Raw genomic sequence first — 23,330 nt, forward strand, 5'->3', positions numbered from 1 at the left:
TTTACCAGTAGTCCTAGCAAAAATCCCGAGGAGGGTTCTCTAGATCCTGAACATCAAATCATAGAGATAAAATTATCCAGAGGAAACATAAAAGTGATAAGCTTCCAAAGGAGCACAGAGAAGAAATGTACTCATTCCAAAATGATCTAGATTCTCTTTAGTCAAGATATTTAAAATATAAGACACAAGATATGTTTGTTTATTTATTCTACTTTATTGCAATTCCAGTGTAATTAACATACAGTGTTATATGTTATCTTTAATCCAACAAATATTTTTTACATATTATGATACTGGGCATATCATGCTAATCGTACAAACAAAATAGAAATTAGTATTTCACTTTTCTAGTCCAACCTATAAATAAAACAGTGTAGGAGCTTATGATTACTTATCTTTGAGGAAGTCATAATGGAGCCAGATGAGGGCTGAAAAGGGCAAAAAAAGTGGCTCTGTCTTCATGCGAATTCCTTACATAGTTTTACTGAGAAACCAATTAATAAACCTCTTCACTTGGGATCGCTGGTTTTTGAGAAATATTTGTAAATTTATTTGTTTTATTTATTTGTAAATTTATAGCATAATTCTGAGAAGATTATAACTGAATTTTCCATGAAATTTATGTTCTGAGTAAAGGGTACAATAATGTTCAGAACACAAATCCAAAAGAGAGATCCAAAGATTCAACTGGCTTAAAATAGGTTTTAGGTAACAAAAGAATATGTGTAGAATAATTCTATTTGGTGTTCTGATCTGTGTATATCTATGAAACACTGCACCAAATATCTACTATCGGTGGTTGATGGGATTTGGTACGATTTTAATTTTCTTAGTTGTCTTTGGTTTTTTGTTTTACAATTTCTAGAATGAATGTATATTAATTTTAAATGACAAAAGGAATCAAAAAATTTTCTTTACGAGAAAGAGAATTCTGACACAAAGGTAAACTAGCTTTGCCTTTTGAAGTGATGTCATCGTGGCCCTTCTCACAATTTCCCCCCCACAGATAGCTAAGTATCTCAATAACAAAATCAGGTTAGGTGAGACATTACTGTGAAAGAATGTGGCATTTCTCTTATTATGTAAATATTAATCAAATACTGTTTTACTGCATTATGCTTGGGTAAGTAATAAGAATTTATTTATTTATTTATTTATTTATGAGAGAGGGGCAGAGGGAGAGGGAGCGAGAGAGGGAGAGAGAGGCAGGTTCCACACCCACTGCAGAGCCCAATGAGGGGCCGGATCTCACAACCCTGAGATCATGACCTGAGTCAAAATCAAGAGTCGGGACGCTTAACCAACTGAGCCATCCAAGCGCCCCAAGTGATAAGAATTTAATCACATTGACTGATACCTATCTTACTAAATCAGTTTTCTTCTTTCCAAGAACGTACCTTTCAAGAACAAGCTTCTGATACAGACAATAGTCTGAACCAAGGATCCAGCTTAATAGAAACCATCTTTAAAGTATTATATCATTGCAATTTTTCTCCACAAACATTTGGAAATGTTTTTGTGAGCTACATGGAAGATGAACAATTGTGGGACTTTCTATATAACATTCCAGGTATGAGAAATTTACTGTTTGTAAAAGAAGTGTTTTATAGATAATTAAATATGTCTTTAAAGAGGCTTTGAAAATTTTATGGTTGTCACTTTTTTTGAGTCTGTTATTTGTAAAAGTTTACCTTACATTTTTTTTCAGTATAAACATTTCTTTGGGGATCATTAACCATTACGTCCTATCAAAATATAGTATACTTGGGACAAGGTGAAGGGAAAATTGGGGGGAGGTGGAATTATGTAATGCAGATTTCCTTTTTAAATTATTAGGAAGTGTCCCCTCATAAAAATTTAAGTTAATATTTACCATAGATTATGTTTTGCTCTTGAGCATATAAGACATTAGTAACATGTGAAAAAATATTTTGTGATGCATTTATTCAACAAACTGATGGACAAAATTACTGGCCAATTTTCTTTAAATGTAAAAGGCATTTATATACTATGACCATAGCACCTCTGTCTCTACAAGGCAACATGTTCTATTATTCCTATAGGGGCCATCTGTTTTTCCATTTGTGGTGTTCTGCCTACAACTAGGATGGATGTTAAAGCCAGAGCAGGTTGCATATCTGAATAGAAAGTGTTCATGGGCTGCCCCACCTTCAGGGCCAGGTGAAAAGGTTCTTGCATTATTTTATACTTAATCTCCTCATTTTAATTCTACATACTTAATATCTTGCGGAAACAAAGACTGAGAACTTAGTAGTTATCCTGTTCATCCATTAACTATTTACATCATTTACATTTGGCTGTTGACCTACAAACTGTTTTATATACTGTTTTGGAAACTGCATTTCCATAAAATATTTCCTGGGACCCATATAAAAAATCTAACTTGCTCATATTCATGGTTTCGTTCTTCCTAGACTTTTTGACTATCCTCTAGACATTACTTGAATATCTTTTTAGGTATTTTAAAGTCATTATATTACATCTTCTCTTGGTCATTATCCCTGAAAAATAGCAATAGATAACTTTTTGTAATGATTTTAAAAACCTGAATCTATCACTTAATGGCTGTGTAATAATTATCTCCTTTTAAAGTTTTATCTCCTAGTTTCCATGTATTTCTTATGGCTACCTCTTTACCCAAAGGAGGGACAGTTTTCCAGTTAAAAAGACTGAATTACTTCTGATGTAGACTTTATGGAACTGAAAGAAAAATAACCTTGAAAGCTCCTCCACCCCTGTTGTTTTTAGTTATTCAGGTGAATTGAGAGCCGAATTCTCTCACAAGATTATAAAGAATTGGTGACCCACATGCTTCAACCACTATTTATTCTTCAATTCTTATATTCTTGAACCATTTTGACTCTTAGCACAAAACTGTCCTGAAAATGACCTAGAAGATACCAATGGCCTTTAGGTGCTGCCACCAGAAAGCAAAACTACTGCTCGTTCCTAATTAGTCTTCTCTTCATCTACACATTGAGCGAACCCTTCTCCACAAGGCCAGACAAGTCTCTTGAAACAGGTATTACACGTATTAACACAGCCCGGTTGTGTGGGGGTGTTTCAAGAGATCAGAACTTCAACCTTGTGAAATGTCCTTGGTCTTTGTGTAAATTATTTCTCTGTAAATATTAAATATTCTCTAGATCTTGAAGATTTTCTGGAACCTGAGACCCTACAGCAGTCATGAGGGACTCTACTTTTGTACCCTTATGTATAAGATATATACATAAGTGAATACTTGTTGGTATTATTTCAGACTTAATCTGTTAGATCAATTATGAGTAAGAAAAATTAAAGTTTTTATTTCATCTTCACTTACTCCTTCTTCAGTTGAGTCTTTCCTTACTTTATGGAGATCCGAGTTTTCCTGTATATTATTTCCCTTTTTTCTATAGAACTTCTTTTAGCATTTCTTGTAAGACAGATCTACTGGCAACAAATGTCTTCAATTTTTGTTTGTCTGAGAAAGTCTTTATTTCTCCACTTGTGAAAGATAATTTTGCAGGGTACAGAATTCTGTGTTGTTTGGGTTTTGTTTTTGTTTTCTCAACACTTTAAATATTTCACCACTCTTCTTGCTTGCATGGTTTCTGAAAAGTTGGATGTTTATTCTACCTTTGTTCCTCTATAAATAAGGTAATTTTTTTCTTCTGGCTTTTTTAGGAGTTCTTTATCTTTGCTTTTTTGTAGTTTGAAAATGATGTGTGTGGCAGTAATTTTAAGCATGTACCCTGTTTGGTGTTCTCTGAGCTTTCTAGACCTGTGGTTTATGTTTGATAGTAATTCATGGGGAACTTCTTGGTCATTATTGTATTAAATATTTCTTCTGTTCCTTTCTGTTTCTTCTCCTGGTATTCCCATTACACGTATACACATATGTTACACCTTTTGTAGTCATTCCACAGTCCTTGGATATTCTGTTCTTTTTTTTCCCCCCAGACTTTGACCTCTTTGCTTTTGAGTTTGGGAGGTTTCTATTGAAATATCCTCAAGCCCAGAGTTTCTTTTCTTTTCTTTTTTTTTAAGATTTTATTTATTTATTTGACAGAGAGAGACACAGCCAGCGAGAGAGGGAACACAAGCAGGGGAAGTGGGAGAGGAAGAACCAGGCTCCCAGTGGAGCAGGCAATCCGATGCGGGGCTCGATCCTAGGACCCTGGGATCACGCTCTGGGCTGAAGGCAAATGCTTAACGACTGAGCCATCCAGGCGCCCCACAAGCCCAGAGTTTCTTTTCTCAGTTATGCCCAGTCTACTAATAAGCCTAAGAAAGGCATTCTTCATTTTTCATTACAGTATTTTTGATGTCTAGTATTTCTTTTTGGTTCTTTCTCAAGATTTCCATCTCTCTACTTACACTGCCCATTTGTTCTTGCATGCTGTCTATTTTATCCATTAGAACCCTTAGCATATTAATCATAGTTATTTTAATTCCTGGTCTGATAATTTTAATTGCTATGTCTGTTTCCGATGCTTGCTCTCTGTCTTTTCAAATTGTGTTCTTTACCTTTTAGTTTGTCTTGTAGTTTTTTTCTTGAAAGTCTAACATAATGTATGGGGTAAAAGAAACTGCTAGAAGAGGCTTTTAGTGATGTGGTGGAGAGATGTGGGGGAGGAGAAGCATTCTATAGTCCTGTGGTTAGGTCTCAGTCTTTTAGTGGGCCTATGCCTCTGGATTGTGTACTTCACAAGTGTTTCTCAGGTTTTTTTCTCCCATTTTATGTAGGAGAATATGGCTAGAGTGGGCTGGGGTTGGGTATTTCCCTCCTTCTAGGTCAGTTAGGCTCTGATAATATCCCTGTGGGTTAGGCTCTATTTTAGTAGTTTCTCCTGAGGGCAGCCCTTAAGAAGAGCAGAGTGTTCTGCCTTAATTTCAAAATGTTCCTTTTCCTCTCATCTTGCTGGAAGCTCTTGGGGATTTTTCTCTGACACTTACTATGGGCATCTAGTTGAACTCATAGAGGTAAAACTCACAGAAGTGTGGCAGCCTCCACATGACATGGTGCCCCTGGAGTGTTAACTCCCAGACTTGTCCACACTGAGTCTCCAGCAATTCATCAATTACAATTCAGACTTCCTCCCTTGGCACTGGTTCCCATGGTAGGTTCTGCTTACGAGTCTCCACTCCAGTAAGCTGTGACTTCCTGTATTTGTTGTCTGTCACTGCAATCTTGGGGGCAGTGGTTTGTCTTGTCTCCCCACCTCTCTACAGATCCAAGAAGATTTACTGATTTTTCCATCTGTTCAGCCCTTTACTTGTCAGGACAGAGTGGTGACTTCCAAGCTCTTTATATGCAGAGCCGTAAACCAGAAGGACTTGTTACTTGTTTTCTTTTCTTTATTCTCTCTTCTTCTTATTTTTCCTTTTCTTCTTGCTAGTTCTGTACCTTATCCCTACCACAGGTATCTGTGGATATTATTTGATCCTCCCTATAGTATCCCATGCTCAACTTGTTTCAGAACCCTGCATGATGGGAACACTGGGCACTCTATACTATAATATTGTAAATGTTACAGAAACTCCTCTTAGGTAATAATAACAATAGCATATACATACATAGTGTATTTAGTGCCTACAAATTAATTCATTCAAATTTTAAATGATTCTTTGAGATAGGACTGTTATTTTCACTATCATTTCTAATACCTTAATTTAATTTTAAAAGGAATAAACATTCCCTTTTAATAAAAGGAAATAGGGGAATTTCTGGCTTTCTAGAATTTTTAGATATCTAAGATGTATTTAATCCATGACTCCACAGAGTTCAACCAAAATAAATATTAATTACAGATACAGAAAGAAGGCTTCTTGGGGCGCCTGGGTGGCACAGCGGTTAAGCGTCTGCCTTCGGCTCAGGGCGTGATCCCGGCGTTATGGGATCGAGCCCCACATCAGGCTCCTCCGCTATGAGCCTGCTTCTTCCTCTCCCACTCCCCCTGCTTGTGTTCCCTCTCTCGCTGGCTGTCTCTATCTCTGTCAAATAAATAAATAAAATCTTTAAAAAAAAAAAGAAAGAAGGCTTCTTTATTATGGCTTTGAATAAATTAAAGTCTGGAAGCATCATTTAAAAACATAGACTGCTCTATCCTCCACCATTGCCATAAAGAGCAACAGCTCACACGATGATTGTACCATGTTAAAAAGTTAAACTCTCGGGGCGCCTGGGTGGCTCAGTCGTTAAGTGTCTGCCTTAGGCTCAGGGTGTGATCCCAGCGTTCTGGGATCGAGCCCCACATCAGGCTTCTCCGCTGGGAGACTGCTTCTTCCTCTCCCACTCCCCCTGCTTGTGTTCCCTCTCTCTCTGGCTGTCTCTCTCTGTCAAATAAATAAATAAAATCTTAAAAAAAAAAAAAGTTAAACTCTCAATATTGGATAGTATCAAGATCATCTTCAGCATGGTGGTTCTTTTTTTGTTAAAGATTTATTTATCTATCTATCTATTTGTTTATTTATTTATTTTAGAGAGAGGGAGAGTGTGGGGGGAGGGGCAGAGGGTGAGAGAGAATCCTGAAGCCAGCTCCCCACTGAGCAAGGAGCCCAGTGCAGGGCTCCAGATAGGCCTCCATGCTGGGCCTTATCCTTGGACTCTGAGGTCACTACCTGAGCTGAAATCAAGAGTCACCCAACAGACTGAGCCACCCAGTCGTCCCAGCAGGATGGTGGTTTTAACAATGAATTGAATCATTTGAGAACTATCACCTCAGGGCTCTGGACAGGCTCAGTCAGAAGAGCATGCAACACTTGACCTCAGGGTTGTGAGTTTGAACCCCATCTTGGGTGTAGAGATTATTTAAATAAATAAAAGTTAAAAAAAAATAATAAAAAGAAATTTCATCTCAGAATTTGAGGGGAAAAACATATAAGTACTTTTCTGTATTGATTCAAGGGGCTATCCCAAGAATTGCCTGTCATATTAAAAAATAAGTAAAATTTTATTTCATTTATCACACAAGTAATACATAGTCATGGTGGGTAATATATATAATCAGAAAGAAGGCAGGATGGCAGAAAGAAGGAAAGAAGGGAGGGAGGATACAAAAGAAGCAAAAGTAAAAGGAGAAAAGGGAAAGGAAGAGGAAAATATCTGAAATCCCGTCAGTCATTAAAAATCACCATTAACGTTTGTGTGTGTGTGTGTGTAATATAAATAGCATGTCATGCTTTTCCTAACCTGCCTTTACTTTTTTACTGAATAATATATGGCTTTATTGTGTAGATAACCTATTATTGGACATTTAGATTATTTTCAATTTTCCTTTTTATCCTTTACATGATTGTAATTAATTTCTTAGGATTCCGTCTTAGAAATGGAATAAGTGGGTTAGCAGGTAAGTAAAATGTTGAAGTGTTGACATTATTGCCAAGTTGTCATCTAAGAAGTTCATGCCATTTATATTTCCACCGTTAGAGTTCCAAACCACAGCCAATATTGTTATTCGCTGTTATTTTAATTGTCATATGCTTTATTACTAAGAAGAACCTTTTTTTTTTCAAATGTTTATGAACTGTTTATTAATTATATGATTTCAAGGTTATAGCTTTAAATTAGATTACTGAGAAACTGGATTCCCAGTTGAATAACACACAAAATATTGCCAGATTCTGCTAACTATAATATGCTGTCTGATTTTAAAGTCTCAACGTGCATGGAGTCCGAGCCAGAGGTCATCCGATGCTTGAGATTGGCACTGACCGACGCTGTCAAGGACATTGTGCAGCAGATTATATTTGTGATGAGCTCTGGGAGAAACTGTGAGACCAACCTCAACAAGCACAGCATTCCTGAATGTTTGCGTGAGAGCATTCCCAAGGAATGGAATTATATTCCAAAAGAAACTAAAAGGAAAGAATCAAGCAAAGGTATCTTTCTTTCTTTCCTTTTTTTTTAAACACATCCCCGAAGAAGCAATTTTCCAAGGTATGAAATCAAGTAAAATTCTGAAAATTGTAAGATTTGTAAACTATTTTAGTCCTTTTTCTACCATTTCTATGTATTTGGGATTTGTAATTTTTTTTACTGTGAGCCTTATGACCAAGGAAATTAGAAATGAAAATGACTCCGATGGTCGTCTTTATTTAACTACCAAATCAGAATTTTCTGTGCTATGTTGTGTTCATGTTAGTATTCACGGATTAGTTGATGATTGTGACTAACCTTAAATCTGCAGAGTAATCTAAAATTCATACTCTCCAGAAGATTGCCAGGGTGCTCAATTTAATATTTTTCCTTGAAGTTTTTTCCACTGCAACCACCAATTATTACTTTGTTTTCTCTTGTTAATGGACCTACTTGTGTACGTTTAGGTCAAAAATAGCACCCCATTTAGTAACTATAAATTTTTTTGACAATTTCCCCTCAATATCTATGGTTCTGAATTCAGTACTTTGTTCCTATTAGGGGCTGTGCATCTAAGTGTATTTTAGAACCATGAGTTACATTATTCATTTATTTTATTTTATTTTATTTTATTTTATTTTATTTTATTTTATTTTATTTTATTTTATTTTATTTTATTTTTAAAAGATTTATTTATTGGGACACCTGGGTTCCTCAGTCAGTTAAGCATCTGCCTTCAGCTCAGGTCCTGATCCTGGGGTCCTGGGATCAAGTCCCCCATCGGGCTCCCTGCTCAGTGGGGAGTCTGCTCCTCCCCCTCCCCCTTCCTCTGCTGCTCCCCCTGCTGTGCGCTCTCTCTCTCTGTCAAATAAATAAAATCTTTTAAAAAAATTATTTATTTTAGAGAGTGGGGAATGGGGGCAGAGGGAGAGAATCCTCAAGGATAGTCCCTGCTGAGCGGGGAGCCTGACTTGGGCTCGGTCTCACAATCCTGAGATCATGACCTGAGCTGAAACCAAGAGTCGGGTGCTCAACTGACTGAGCCACCCAGGCGCCCCTCATTTATTTTATTAATTAAGACCTCTCTTCTTGCATGGTTTCTTTCCACCTATGTGTTTCTGCATTAAGATTCCTTTGAATGTATATTATGTAGCCATATTAATGAATCTTCTTTAGGATATTTAAAATAAAACTTTTCCCTTTATATTAATCTTTAAAGAAGAATATTTTTTCATTAACTTAAGGAAACTTTCAATGGTAAAATATTCTAACTGAACCTACTGAAGTGAGTTGAAGGGACTAGTCTTCCTTTCATTCTTCTCCATGGCTATCCTAACTAATGTGGCTTTTATCCAGCAACCTTAGATTACAAACTCAAATCAATTATCTACCTGTGACCTTTCACAGTAATGCTTTAATTCTGTCCAAGCCCTATTAAACTGCCTGTGAATCTAGTAAAGCCATTTAATTGAAATTGGAAAATGTCAGCTTTTCATTACTTACGGTGTTCCTTGTCTGAGTTGATGCCATCTCTCCTTCATTCTAGCTTTTGGATATTTCATAGATTTTGAGCAATTCAGGGGGCATAATCTATAGCTAACATAACATGTTGTATAAGTAGCACTATTTTGTTTGTAGCTTTTAAGTCATCCTATTCATGAATAATTTTGCTTTGTACAGGTGTTCTGGAATTCTTCCATAATCTTTCAAAGAACCTCAGGTTCAAAAACATGCTCACTTTTTCGATACCAGTTCTTGTGATTTTCCTTACTAAGTAATAGTCTACATCAAACTATCACTAAGAGTAGATGTACAACATTTATACAGTGGACAGCCATAAAGGGGTGCCAAATCACATAAATACATAAAAGAAAATGGTGGAGGAAAGTGACTGTATAAACCATTTTGTGCATTCCGGGTAGGTATGACAATAGGAGAAGACCATGATTCTCCCTCTCTCTACCCTCTTAGACTGACAGTGCTCAACCTTTATTATCACTATGGGATGCAAGACAGATAATATTTACAAGCCAGACAGTAAGTCCCTTATTCCTTCAAGTGATATTTACTGAGTGAGTTACTACTACATGCCATGTGCTTTAGCTGAGGTTAGAGATAAGCTATAAATTAGATACCTCATCTTGGTGCTCCAAGACTAGTATAGCTGGTTCCAATGGGTGCAGACACCTCTGGGGATGTACAAGACAATTCTTTAGTGTATGAGAAGACAGGAAGAAATGAAACTTGAGTAAAATTTCATATGAAGATTGTCACTGTAACTCTCCCTTGGTCTGTGAGTGAGGCAGTTATGGGGGGGGGTGGTAATGGACAGGGTAGCCTACTCTTTCATTAGCTTTCAGGGTACAATACTAAATTAAGTTCATCCTTTGTTTTTCAGAATCTAGTTTTAACAAAATTAATCCTCACAAAACACACGAGTGGCTTTAACATACTCTCCTGTAAATTAACAAATCAACTGCAGTTGAAAACTAATACTGACAATGCAAGGAAGGGCGAACAATAACCAAGTGAAAAAGCTCACATTGATTTCTGTCCCTGACATGAGCCCTTTCTCAGCCATATTTATAAGGTAGAATGGGGATGATCTGATCAGATTTGGTCCAAAAAAGATTTTTAAAAAGGAAATATATGGGAAAACCATTTGAAATACGACTTCCCATACATTCTTGTTAAACGTGAATCCCTCCTAAGTAGGTACTGTGCCTTGAGATACTAGCTAAAGATGGTTGGGAATCATCCTGATTAGCAAAAGATTTCAAAACTGAGCATCCAAAACAGGAAGACAAACCTCTGTGATTGTTTTCAAGGACGTTTTAAGTCAAGTGATATTTAACCCAGTACTTTACAGTGTTTGTCTACGTAACGATAAATGTTTAGAGTCCTTTATGTTGTCGGTGGTGGTTTTTTTGAGGATTCTAACTTATTAAAAGACAAATAGTCACTAGCTTAAGGGAACATTTGTCCTTCTGAAACAGTGAAAAATGAGAGAACACAGAAAACTCTATGGTGACAAATTGAAATGCATTTTTTATTACTTTGTCAGTAAATACTGTTACATAGAAAATAGTGAGGATTTAAAGAAATAAATATTACAATAAATTAAACAATGTAGGAGATTTACTGAACAGATGAATGAAAATTCAGATGCTTCTGATACAGCTCAGCTTAGGTATTTTCTCCCTTATGTTTCAAGAACAGATACACGAAGTAGTTGTTTTGTTTCATTGACAACAGTATTTTTTAAAGATTTTATTTATTTATATTTATTTATTTATTTATTTATTTGTCGGAGATGGAGAGAGCATAAGTAAGGGGGAGCAGCAGAGGGAGAGGGAGAAGGAGAAGCAGGCTCCCCGCTGAGCAAGGACCCTGGGATCATGACCTGAGCCAAAGGCAGATGTTTAACCAGCTGAACCACCCACGCACCCCTCATTGACAGCAATTAAATGAAAAATACACCAGAGAGATTTTTCTATCAGTCAATTGCTTTTTATTTATTTTATTTTTTGAGGTTTTATTTTTAAGTAATCTCTATACCCATCGTGGGTCTTGAACTTACAACACCAAGATTAAGAGTCACATTGAGCCAGCCAGCTACCCCAATATATTACTTTTTAAATAAGAAGAATACTTTATGGGAGAATTGTTGGAGTAATTGTTTTAAATGAATGGATTCTGGGGAGGAAACAGAGGTAGCATTGCAAGAAAAAATGTATTCATGATATCATTCACATGCAGATTGTTGGGAAAGAAACTGTTGGCAGAAATATACAAAATGCTATCAGAAGTCATTAAGATAGTTTATTTTATAAAAACCAAAAATATTAGTTTTATAAAAACCAGTATCACCAATAAAACTATCATATCTACACATTTAAGAATTTAGAATTTTCTAACATAATTTAAATATTTAAAATATTCCAAATAAGATTCCTGAATATTTTTCTTAAAAATACAAAAATGAAATAATTTTCTATTTGTTTTCAAGAATAACTAGTTGACATCACAGTTAATGAATATTTAGCAGTCAAATGTCAACAACAGTGTTGCCTATTTGACGGTTGAGATTAAAAAACAAGTGCTGTGATTTCACAGGCACGGTTATTGATAAACTTGTTCCAGTGTAGATCTATGTAGGTTCATGAAGTAGCTTTTTCACCTGTGACAGCCATTAAAATCAAGTATTGAAACAAAGGGAACTTAGAACCTGCCTTTTGAATCACTGTATCAAAGTGTTAAGTCCAGATTTTAAGAATAATAAAGCATATTAAGTCACATTCTCCTCAGTCAAGAAATTATTATGGACACCTCATACCATTAATAAATAAAATTAAAAAAAATAACTTTAAGACATTATTTTGGTTTTACTTCATTGTAAATTTCCTTTCTTCATGTTTTATAAGCACAAAATATATGATTACAGCCAGTGGTACATGTCTAGGAAGAAAGAAATGATAAATACATAAATATTCATATCACATTGCATCCATTCTAAGACATACATTTTTTTCACACTTTGTCAGCTCTGAAATTGGCCCTTCCAACATGTAACATATATATGGCTTAGATAGAAGCCAGAATATTTAAATAAGGGCAGAAAAATAAGTGTGCGGCATTCTTAAAAGATCCCTTCCTGGAGTGTTGTTAACATCACCACAGACTCAGAGTCCCTATGATTAGTAGAATGGATTTATTCGTTTGTCATTAGTCTAAAGGTTCTGATTGGAATTTGCCATAAGCTTTAATAAAGCAGTGGGGATTTGAGTACCTGGAGTCCTCAGATTTTCTCAAACATCAGTAGAAGTGCCAGTGTGAAAAGAATTAGTAATCTTTACCTGATATCTCCTTAGATTGTCAAATGTTTCCTTGGTATATGCAGTTAAACCCTCTTTTGAATAAACAGAACACAAGATATAATCTTTTGAGTCAAACACCTGAGAGTAGAATAGGGAGTATATGACACGTAAAGAACAACAAACATTTAAAATCACTTAAGAACACAGGGAAGAGTGGTCACAAAGGAGTTTCTTAATTTGCTTTATCTATATTTGAAGCTTCATCTAAGCATACTTGTTTGGATAAAAAGAAAGCACTTATCAGGGAACTGTTCTTTACCACGTACTGAACTAGGTGTTCTCACATTTAATATTTTATTGAACACAATAGTCTTATGAGATCTTTCAAATATATATTGGGCCCCATTTTACAAACTTATGAAGACTGTTCCAGTTCATTTTTAACATGATTTTTAAATTGTCATGAATTTCTGTGGAGTCACTAGACTAGACATATGTTTTCCAAGAGCTTTGTACTTTTTTAGAGCAAAGTGACTTCTTTAAATGTCACAAATATCATGAAAAATCTTTCACATTGTTTTATTATTTTTGTTTAGCAAAAGCAGTAAAGAATGTTTTACCAGAGAACTCAAAGGTACCTTCTCTTGGCTTGTCACTCAGTTTCAGTTTTCAAATTCTATTTTGTATGTAGTGGATTAAAACACTGTGCCTGGCTTTGTGGGATAGTCAAAGACCGAGGAGGTTTTTTCCATGCTCTTGAGCTTTTCGTCTAGTTGTAAAGACAACTCATGAAGACAGAAATAAGATAAACAATAATAGATGATAATACAAAAGATGACAGCATGGCACATTACAGACCTAATTCGCAGGAGGAGAGGACTTTGAACCAAGAGTTGAAAAAGATGGGTGGCTCCTGGCGAGAGAGGGCATTCCAAATGAGAGTAATGAGATATTCAGAAGCCTCAAAGCAATGAGGATAAAATAAAGATAAGGCTTACAGAAACTGGCTGAGGTTGGACTGTGGAGTCTTGTGACAGCAACACTCCAGGGACTGATCTTGTAACAGCGGGAAACAGCTAAAACAACTGTGGCAGAGAAATTAGGGAATAAATTTTATAGTATGTGCATCTGGCTTCACAACACAGGAGAGAGGCTAGGCATAGTCCGGAGCAGGGAGATGAGTTAGGAGAGAACGGCAGCAGTCCAGGTGCCATTTGTAAGGAGGAGCTTTAATAGGTCGGTAGCCATGTTTCACAGTGAGGTGAAACTGGGTGTCAGAGATGAGGGAGTAGGAGGATTTATCAATGTGGTTTCTGGAATGAAAAATCAACAGGACTACTTAAAAGATTTTAAAAGAAGAAAGAATGGAAGAGACAGAGGGACGGAAGGAGGAGGGGCGGGAGAGTCAGCAAGGGCAAGCTAGTTTGGGAGGAAAACAACTAATTTGGTTTCAATTATAATGAATTTAATTGTAATGATTACTGGAACAGAGAAGTGAAATGTCCAACAGGGAGCTGTAGTTGTAGGATTGCTACCCTGGAGAAAGGCCAAGACTGAAGATTCTAAGAATCATCTGGAAGAGTGGTTCTCCACTAGGAAAGATTTTGCCCCCAGGGGACGTTTGGCAATGCTTGGAGACATTCTTGGTTGTCACACTGAGGAGAATGTTACTTGGCATCTAGTGGGCGTAGGCCAGAGATGCCGCTAAAACATCTTGTAGGGGCGCCTGAGTGGCTCAGTGGTTGAGCGTCTGCCTTCTGCTCAGGGCGTGATCCCGACGTTCTGGGATCGAGCCCCACATCAGGCTCCTCCGCTATGAGCCTGCTTCTTCCTCTCCCACTCCCCCTGCTTGTGTTCCCTCTCTCCCTGGCTGTCTCTCTCTGTCAAATAAATAAAATCTTTAAAAATAATAATAATAAAATAAAATAAACATCTTGTAGTGCATAGGACAGCTCCTCACAACAAAGATTTATCCAGCCCAAGTGTCTTTAGGGCCAAAGTTGAGACCCCCTGATCTAGAGAGGGAAGGTCAGTACACTCTTAAGAGAAGTGACACCAAGCAAGGGAGGGTGTGTGGAATCATCAGTCAATAGGCAGGGACTTCTTACCAATACTTACATTTAAGAGGTGTTAGTATAAACTAGAACTAGCATGGACACAAAGAAACAAAGAAGAGTAATAAGGTAATCATGCACCAGTTTGTTGGCTCATTCATTCACCAACTCTTTGTTGAACAGCTGATATATGAGGTACTAAGTATTGGGGAGACAGTAGTGTCTTCATGGAGCTTATGATCTAGTGGAGGGTGACAGATAATTAACAATTAAGAAGTTGACTATTAGGTGACAAAATAGCCTCTAATGATAGGGAGGAGGTGGGAGCTGGGATGGAAAGAGCCTGAAGGGACGCTTCGGATGGCGTGGTGAGTGAAGGCTATCTGAGGAGCTGACATTTGGGCTAAGGAGTAGAAGAAGGGGAGCCAGTCCCAGCAAGATCTGGAATGGTTCGGTTATGGATTCCGAGGGAGAAGGAGGTTTAAGAAAATACCAAAAGCCACAAAGAGGTCCTACAGAAGGTGCCTTTACATTTGTTAATTAAGAGGCCATCTGACCCCTTTAAACCTGCAGTCTTAATAGATAAAAATGTTCTAAACTTCATTTGTGAGAAAGGAAAAAGAAAATGAGATTTGAGGAATTTCAGGCAGCACTGGAGGGGACCCCAGTGGAGTTCTGTCGGAATATGTCAAGCACTTGCTCTTCTCAACAATTTTCTCCACAAAAATTAGACATCCCCACGCAACACTCAAAACAACACAGTGACGGAATGCAAATGCTGATATTAATCATACCTTTTCTCTCCTTTCTTCCCCAGGCTTCACAAGGCTTGCCGCTCAGGCAGTATCTATTGTAATCAGCAAGTTACCTACGGTGATTGCATGTTTGCCTCCCCCAATTAAATACTTCTTTTTTCTGTCTGAGAGAAAAATGTCAAAAAACTTTGTTGAATTGAAGAAAGCTAGCCTCCTTGTCTGGAACTTGATTGTAATTATATGTCGGATATTTGAGGATGGAAACACTGTGGAACTTGTAACAGGTGCCTCCCTTGACAGATGGAGCAAAGAGAAACTTGGTGTAATCTGTGTGTGTTTGGAAGGCATCATGGGAAAGCAGACAAGTGGCCCTAATCAAATGACCCAGAAGGTCATACGGAGCATTGAGCAGGAAAAACCCAACTGGATTGAGAGCCAATTGTTGAAAGCAAGGAAATTGAGCACCAAATGGTAAAGCGATGTTTTTCTTTCACTGAATTTCATCAAATACGTTCACAATAACAAAATCACCAATAAACAACAACAAAAGACTGTGAGATAGGCAACAGTGGTTATTTTGTTAACTTTATGGGAACTTTGGTGACAACAGAAATGATAAATATTCCATTAAAAACGAGACTATCAGACGTTCCTTGTTTTATTAAAATTTGAACCCCATTGACATGCTGGAACATTATACCTGTTTAGTCACATCCTAAGGTTTCTGATAAAAAGGGTGGTAGTTAAACCCGAGAGAATTTGGTTTCATTCCTTTTCAGTGCACAAACAGGTATCTTGTGGATAGCCTGGAGCATTTTGTAAATGGATTGGGCATGGAGATTAAATTAAGAAGGAATTAATGGATATAAAAGGCTTTTTATTGCTTTCTGTGTACCTGATTGTCAAAAAGGTACACATTTTTCATCTGGTAATGTAAGAATCCCAGAGGGCAACTGGGGCATATCACACTCGAGCTATAAACACACCCAGCTGTTTCTGTATGAAAATGTCAGCCTTCTCATAGGTTTGTCACCAAGAGCTAAGTGATTTGTGGGATTGCTAAGATTTTTAAGGGTCCCTGATGAATTTAAATATGTATATAGAGTACTCCTGTCTTAAAATTAGTCTTCAGTGTAGAACTGCATGATATTGATAAAGGAATTACAATTCATATGGTCTACAGATCACTAAGCCAGCACTTTCTTAGACCACTCACACACACTGTCCCCCATTCTTTTAAAATCTATTCATGTTGCTAGCAGATACTCTTTTAACTCTCTTCGAGAAACGACTAAAAGTTGTTACTTTCCTTAGTACGTGGTAGTGACAAAGAGCTCAGGCTTTGGAATCAGATGGACAAATACAAATCCCTTGTAAGTGGGCCATCTTGGGCAAATTATGGAATCTCTCAAGGCCTTGTATTCAGTGGTGATACCAAGCTGCTGGGAGTGGTTTTGAAAAATTAGATACTATTCATAAAGTTTTTAGCATCAAGCTTAGGACTAGTAAGCATTTATTATTTATAAACTCTATTAAAATACATTGCACTCACTGGTATTATGATAATGAATACTCTTTACTGGTTTGTATTAATCTGTAAGACTTCATATTACTCCACATGGATAAATAGAGGTAATCGTGATTTTCCTGGTCTTGTCATACTGACTTCTAGAAATTTACTTCTAGGCTGTCCTGTGGGTAGGAATAACAGCAGCAGTCAGGCAAATGCTTAGTAACTGTAAAAGCAGCCTTCTTAATCTTTACATTTATATTCAATACCAATTTACAGGTATTGAATCCAATGACTGAAAGATAAGGCCAGATGTCATATCCCTGGCAGTGGTTATAAAGAGAAAAATAAGAATAAACATAGTGGATCATAAATTTATGATATTTCTGATTTAGGGGTCCCTCTCTCAATAAGATCAGTGTAATGTTTTATTCCTGGGGCCATCTACAGGAATCCGTTAATAAATATTTTTCCCTTAAAAGTTGGTTTAAGTTCTTTATAAACAGCACCAACACATGTGATACCTCCAGTACAGGGAGTTGTCGAGCTAATGTTTGGCTGATTAACTATCTGTTGCAACATGCATCCCAAATGAAGAATTGCTGATTTTTAAAAATATCTTAGAGTCCTCAAAGTTCCTGAATGCGTATTAGTAAGTATGTAATTAGCACAATGCTATGTCTTTCTCAGTTTCTCGAATATCAATATGTAAGTGTTGTGATTTAAAGTTATTTCTTATATTTATTTGAAATGGGTAAATTTGACTTATTAACTCACGCTAGGTCATCTCTTACTGGATTTGATGGGTGCCATAGGAATGCATTTCTTGACTCTGATTTCAGGTCGATTATCTGTTGTACAAGTGAACTTCTACTCTACGTATTTCTCACAAATCGATGATCATTTAGTTTCTAGATCTACAGCATAAAGGAAAATGCATTTTAAACCCTGATGTCTGTATATAGGTGAAGGGCTGCCCTGGCTTTGCCGTAATTGTTTTAAGTTTGGGACTGTAACCATGAAACTGAAATAAGTCTTCTGTTAAGATAATCGAAATTTTAATTCCCCATGACGATTATCTTGGAACTACACAATATCATTTAGGTAGATTTCTTGCACTCGCATTCAGATTTAACTTTGATTTTATGGAAATTGTGAGCAGACTTGCCGTGGAAGGTGGCAGGCAGCTGAAAGCATTGCTCGTCTCGCGCACTGCCTGAGAGCATTACTATTCATTAAAATAACCTTCACTTTGTAGTAACACTCAAGCTGTAAACAGTCAACTTAGATTCTGGAGAACACACAGCCCCAAAAGTAAAGAAATGTCTGTCTTTGCAAAGTAATTTGTCGAGTTGAAGATTATTGTTTTTCATCATGGTGACCCTGACTTGGCGGGCTGGGTGCATATACAGATTAAGATTAATGCAGTTATTCCTTGGCTAAGGTCTGCCTCTTTCAGGGCACATTCTCCCTAATGACATGATTGATAGGCAGTCCCAAATCCAGAGAGGAACTCATTAATCATGGCATTGACTGAATCCAATCATTTGCTTCACCTGCACAGTGATGGACAGGAAAGGATACAATTCAGGGGCTGACACTGAGACGCTCTTTTGTCAGAGGGCCTCAACTTTTTCAATGTCAGCCTCTACAAAACCTGACAAATTTTGCCTGCAACCTGTATGGAGCTTCAAAGAGATACGTACAAACTTCTTTTCTTGCAACAAGGCCTTTTCTGTTTGTTTAAAGATTTACTCTAGCTAATGAATATGTCTAAGAGTAGTATGCACTTTATTTTTAGCAAGCTTTATACAATGGTAAAGTTCTTTTTTTTTAAAGAAAGATGTTTTGAAGCTACATGTGGAAGCAATATAAAAGTTAATGTCCAGCACATGGGTATCATTTGGTTCAGTCTTCAGGTCAGCGGCGCTGACTCTTAGCAGAACTAATTTTATAATCATGGCAAAATCTCCATAATGAACTGCAGTATATAGCTGATTACACCACAGTAAATTTCATTTAGTCTGAGGAACAGTGGAAAACCGTGCGTTTTCTTAAGAATACTTAGATTGCAAAGCCTAACATGATCCCAATAGCAACTGTAATAAGAAAAGTAGTGTGGGATGTAGATGATATACGTTGAATATCATGATTTCTTTTGCTCTGATATAGTTGGAGAATTTTTTTTTTAATTTATGTCATTCATCGTTACTGTGTGAATAATGTTTAAAATCAATAACAAGCGAATGTGTTGTTAGAAATGTTTCACAAATAAAAGTTGCATATTCCTGGTGTGGTGATAATAGACCCTTTTCCTTGAAGAACCATCAGGGGAGTGACTTTTGCTAGGTATCCTCACCAAGAAGAAACAGGAGAGGGGCCATATAGTTTTAAAAGGCAACAAGTGTCAAAAGGCCAATGTAAAATACCCAGTGGTAAGCACGCTGCCAGGAAGCGCCCAGCCTATATTTAGCATAATAGGCTCCCCCTTTTGACACTTTAATTAGTCTTTAATGTGTTCGAAGACAGGTGTAAAGAGGAATCTACAAAAGACAGAATACCAAAGCTATTTCTGGCATCAAAGATACTTTTTATCCTCAAGGAGAAAATACAAATTATTTCTTACATGTTCTTAAAAAGAAATGTTTTGTTTTCATCCCATGATTATAGCAATTTCAACAATTGCAGTAATGGGAAAATGTTTTATAGATAGGAGTACAAATGCAATAAAGAACTGTTTTAAAGAAACGATTCAATTTTTTTAAATGCTTTCAGGTGCTTAGCTCTGAGGCGCTGTTTCTACGCGCAGGGGCGGTTTGGGAAAGCTTACCTATGTGAGCAGTCTTCATGGTGCTTTGAATATGAGATTTACATCGACTCTCCACACTCAATCTCTTTGATTATTTTCCATCTTTACAATTCTTCACCACTGATACTTATATGCTTTCTTTGTACTTAGCGCATTTATGACAATAGAGAAAAGCGCAGCCTTAGAAGAAGGAGAGAGTGCTCTTGAACTGACTGAGCAGAAAATAAACATGATGGTCCTGGAGATCTGCCACAAACCAGGTGGCAGCGAGTACCTGCGGCAAATTTATCACATCATGCGGCTCAATGAGGTAGGGAAACGGCCTTTTTACCGAGCAATTAGGTGTGTACTGGCCTGAGGCAGCGTCTGCTGGCAGCTAAGGGTTAGTCAAGGAGGTGATAATACTTCTTAAAGTCAATACCAAACTCAATATTGCATTATTAATAGAATCTATTCAGCCCCGGCTGTTCTGCAGTTGTACAGTGGAAGCTTCACCGAAACAATGTAGGTTTTATTTATATGGTTTAAACAATAACACGGCTCATAAACTCAGTTCAGTTCTGAATTGTATAGACTAGACGTGTAGGTGGGGAATTGTGTGTTTGTGACTGTGAAGCTGATGTTAAAATCTGCTGTTTGTGAAATGATGAATTTTCCGGAGAGAGGTGTACTTCTTCTCCTGTAGACGTCATACTTGTCTGGTGAAGTGGGAGAGTTCTTACATAATGAGAAAACTTGAGAAGAATATCGAACCATATTAGGGAGCAACTAGATTAACCCAAGAAAATGCATTAATGCATGGACACTGGTTAGAGCCGATGTCATGCTTGTCTATGTGTCTGCTGGGTTAAGCCTCTGACCTCGCATGTTTCTGGCTGTTTGAGCAAAAACGTAAAGAGCAGGTATCTCAGCTATGGCCTTGAAACAATACAAGTGTGCTAATCTCATCAGGTTTTTAATTTGAGCATTTGTACCTGAATTAGAATGTGACCTCTAATGTGAATTAGAATCGTTTTTATTTGCAAATGCATGAATGTATTTTTCAGAATACTAAAAATTCTATAATGTGAATAATGGGAAGCTGAAGTAGGCCTTAAAAACGATATATTTCCGGGGAGTGAATTAAATTCTACCACAGCATTTTACAACTCAGTTACATAAATGTTCTTTCCGCTACCATCTACCTAAAACTTCAAGTAAATTTTGTTTCCTGGCTTTCCTAGAGCTAATCAACCAGTCAATAAACAGGTGATATAATAGTGCATTCAGTGATCGCCTGAGAAGGATGTGAGAGATTTGTTGCTATGAGAAATGGTCCAGTCCCTGAGGCACTTGAGCTCAGTATATAATTGTTAGCAAGTAACACAACTTATTCCCATTTGCTAATGAGCCCTCTCAATTTGTTTAGGGTTTCTATGTGGGGAACTCAGGAGCTCCTGGAGTTGGCTAACTGAAAGACCACCATTGTGAAGTCAGGTCTTCGCTGGCATGGCCACGTGGCCACCCAGATGGGCCTAAGTAACCATGGTGATTACTGAGGAACAGATGTTGCAGGAGCCTTACCCTCAGATTTTTAGGAAAGCAGCGTTACAAGAGTTCTGAGAACAGTCATGGCGGGTAGAGATTGCCAAACTGATAGACCAGTCCACTTTTTAAAAGCCCTTAACATGAAAAAGATCGGTAATCACCAATAAGCAAAATTAAGTTGCGTATTTACCGGCTGTCAGCCACCTGTTCTATTCAGGAAATCAAAAGGCTGTTCTCCCCTCGTGGAATTTGTGGACCTCTGAGGCCGTGGCTCTGAGCAGCTCTGTTGTGAGACCTGATGTGTGTAAGACTCTTCACTGGGGCACTGCCACATTTTGATGAAGTTCCAAGTTAGGATTTGTCTTTCCTTACAGCTGAATACACTTATTGTCAGGGAAATGTTTATCACATGGGATGTCAGGCTAAGTACTTGCTGATTGACTGTGCTGAGTGAGAAGCCTCGGGGCAAGCTAGGAGGTGGCCTACCGGGGAGGTGAGACTAGACCTCAGAAAGTAGTGAGCCCTTTGCCCTGTGACTACTAAAACATTCAGACCCGCGACAAACTCAGTCACAGCACCCGGCTGACTAGGTGCCTAGCGTAGGATTTCCGGCAGCTTCTACACTGAGGCCTCGTTGTGCTGTAGGTGTAATCACCCCGTGAAGCTCCTTCACCTGCCAAGTAGCACGAGGAGTCTTGAGCATTTTCAGGTGTTCTTGCTGCATGTGCTTCAGAAAGGCAGCGTAAACACCGCGGCATTTACAGGTACGGGCCCGGGCCAGGGGGAGAGTGAGTGGGCCGTCGAGTAACAGCAAAGTCATGAGAGGGAACGAGTTGAAGAGTGTTCGTCTTTGAGGTAAAGGGAGGATGTCGGAGCACGAAAGGCCAGTGGGTAGTTGAAGAACCTGGCCACGAGCAAAGATGCGGGAGGCCGTGGCTAGAAATGTTGGCGGCCTCGCTGACGGCGGTAGTTGAGGTGATGGCGCTGGCGGAGCTCTTCGGCGGCCGAGAAAAACGCAGGAGCGGTGGGTAGAGAAATTAGCTGCAGTGTAACTGCACAGGGGGGTGTTCAACAGAGGATGTTCAAAGAAGAATGTATCTTTTCTAAAGAAATATATCACATTAGCAGCAAGTCTGGTTAAAGCGACACCACAAAAAAAAAAATCAGATTTTTGAGAAGGGGGAGTGTCGAGTGACAAGAGTGACCAGACAGGAGAGAGGTCAGAGAAATTAACAAGGGAGAGAACGCCATTGTGTTCCCAACTTGCAACACAGCACTTGATCTTTTTTGAGTTGTGGAACAAGGACAACAAAAAAGCCAAATGTAGCAATGTAAGGGGAAACCAGTTGAAACAGATGGTTATTAGCCAAGAGAGCAGTTGTTCTTGTTAGTATCTTTATTCCTTTTTAAAATTTTACATTCAGAAATGGAGAGAAATTTTATTTCTGTATAAAGATCTAAAGCTAGGCATAACGTTCTTTTCTGGTGGTTTTAGTATCTAATGATACTTAGGAGTCTCTGTGTGTGAATGTTCTACAGAATTCATCTAAGGAGATGGGGTCCACAATGAGCAAATTTAAGAAATGATTACCATAGTTGAGTAGTGGTTGCTTTTGATGTTTCGGGTTTTAGGATCTAACGTTTACCTTCCTGGATGAGTACAGTGGGCGTTCTCTATCGAGGAAGTTACACTATCGAGGCACCGGAAAAGCACAGTGACCCGAGACCAAAGGCGTGGCTTCTCACAGGGACTCTGCCACTCACCCCTGTGTAACCTCAGCTCATCCGTGACCTTTCAGAGCCAACCGCTGAATGTGGTAGGGGCTAGAGTTCTTCAAACTTTCGAGTGCCTGCCAATCTCCTGGGAAATCATGTTAGTACTTAGATTCTCTTTGGGGTGGCGCCCAAGATTGTTTTTCTAACCTGTTCCCGGCTGACTGGGCTTGTCTGGGCGCCAGACTTCGAGTAGCAAGGGTTTTCCAGGTGACCTCTGAAGT

The 23,330-nt window shown here is 38.0% G+C and overlaps 1 protein-coding gene across 1 annotated transcript in view; it reads left to right on the top strand.

The window, feature by feature from the left end:
• KIAA0825 (KIAA0825 ortholog) overlaps positions 1–23,330 on the top strand; it is a 365,682-nt gene that overhangs the window by 149,772 nt on the left and 192,580 nt on the right. Inside the window, exons 15-18 of the mRNA XM_040622093.1 lie at positions 1,391–1,570; positions 7,660–7,884; positions 15,550–15,958; positions 19,957–20,116. Of these exons, the coding sequence (XP_040478027.1) occupies positions 1,391–1,570; positions 7,660–7,884; positions 15,550–15,958; positions 19,957–20,116 (974 nt within the window). The remainder of the gene's footprint in view (positions 1–1,390; positions 1,571–7,659; positions 7,885–15,549; positions 15,959–19,956; positions 20,117–23,330) is intronic.

The sequence above is a fragment of the Ursus maritimus genome, unplaced genomic scaffold (genome assembly GCF_017311325.1).
Source record: "Ursus maritimus isolate PB19 unplaced genomic scaffold, ASM1731132v1 scaffold_5, whole genome shotgun sequence".
NCBI lineage: Eukaryota > Metazoa > Chordata > Mammalia > Carnivora > Ursidae > Ursus > Ursus maritimus.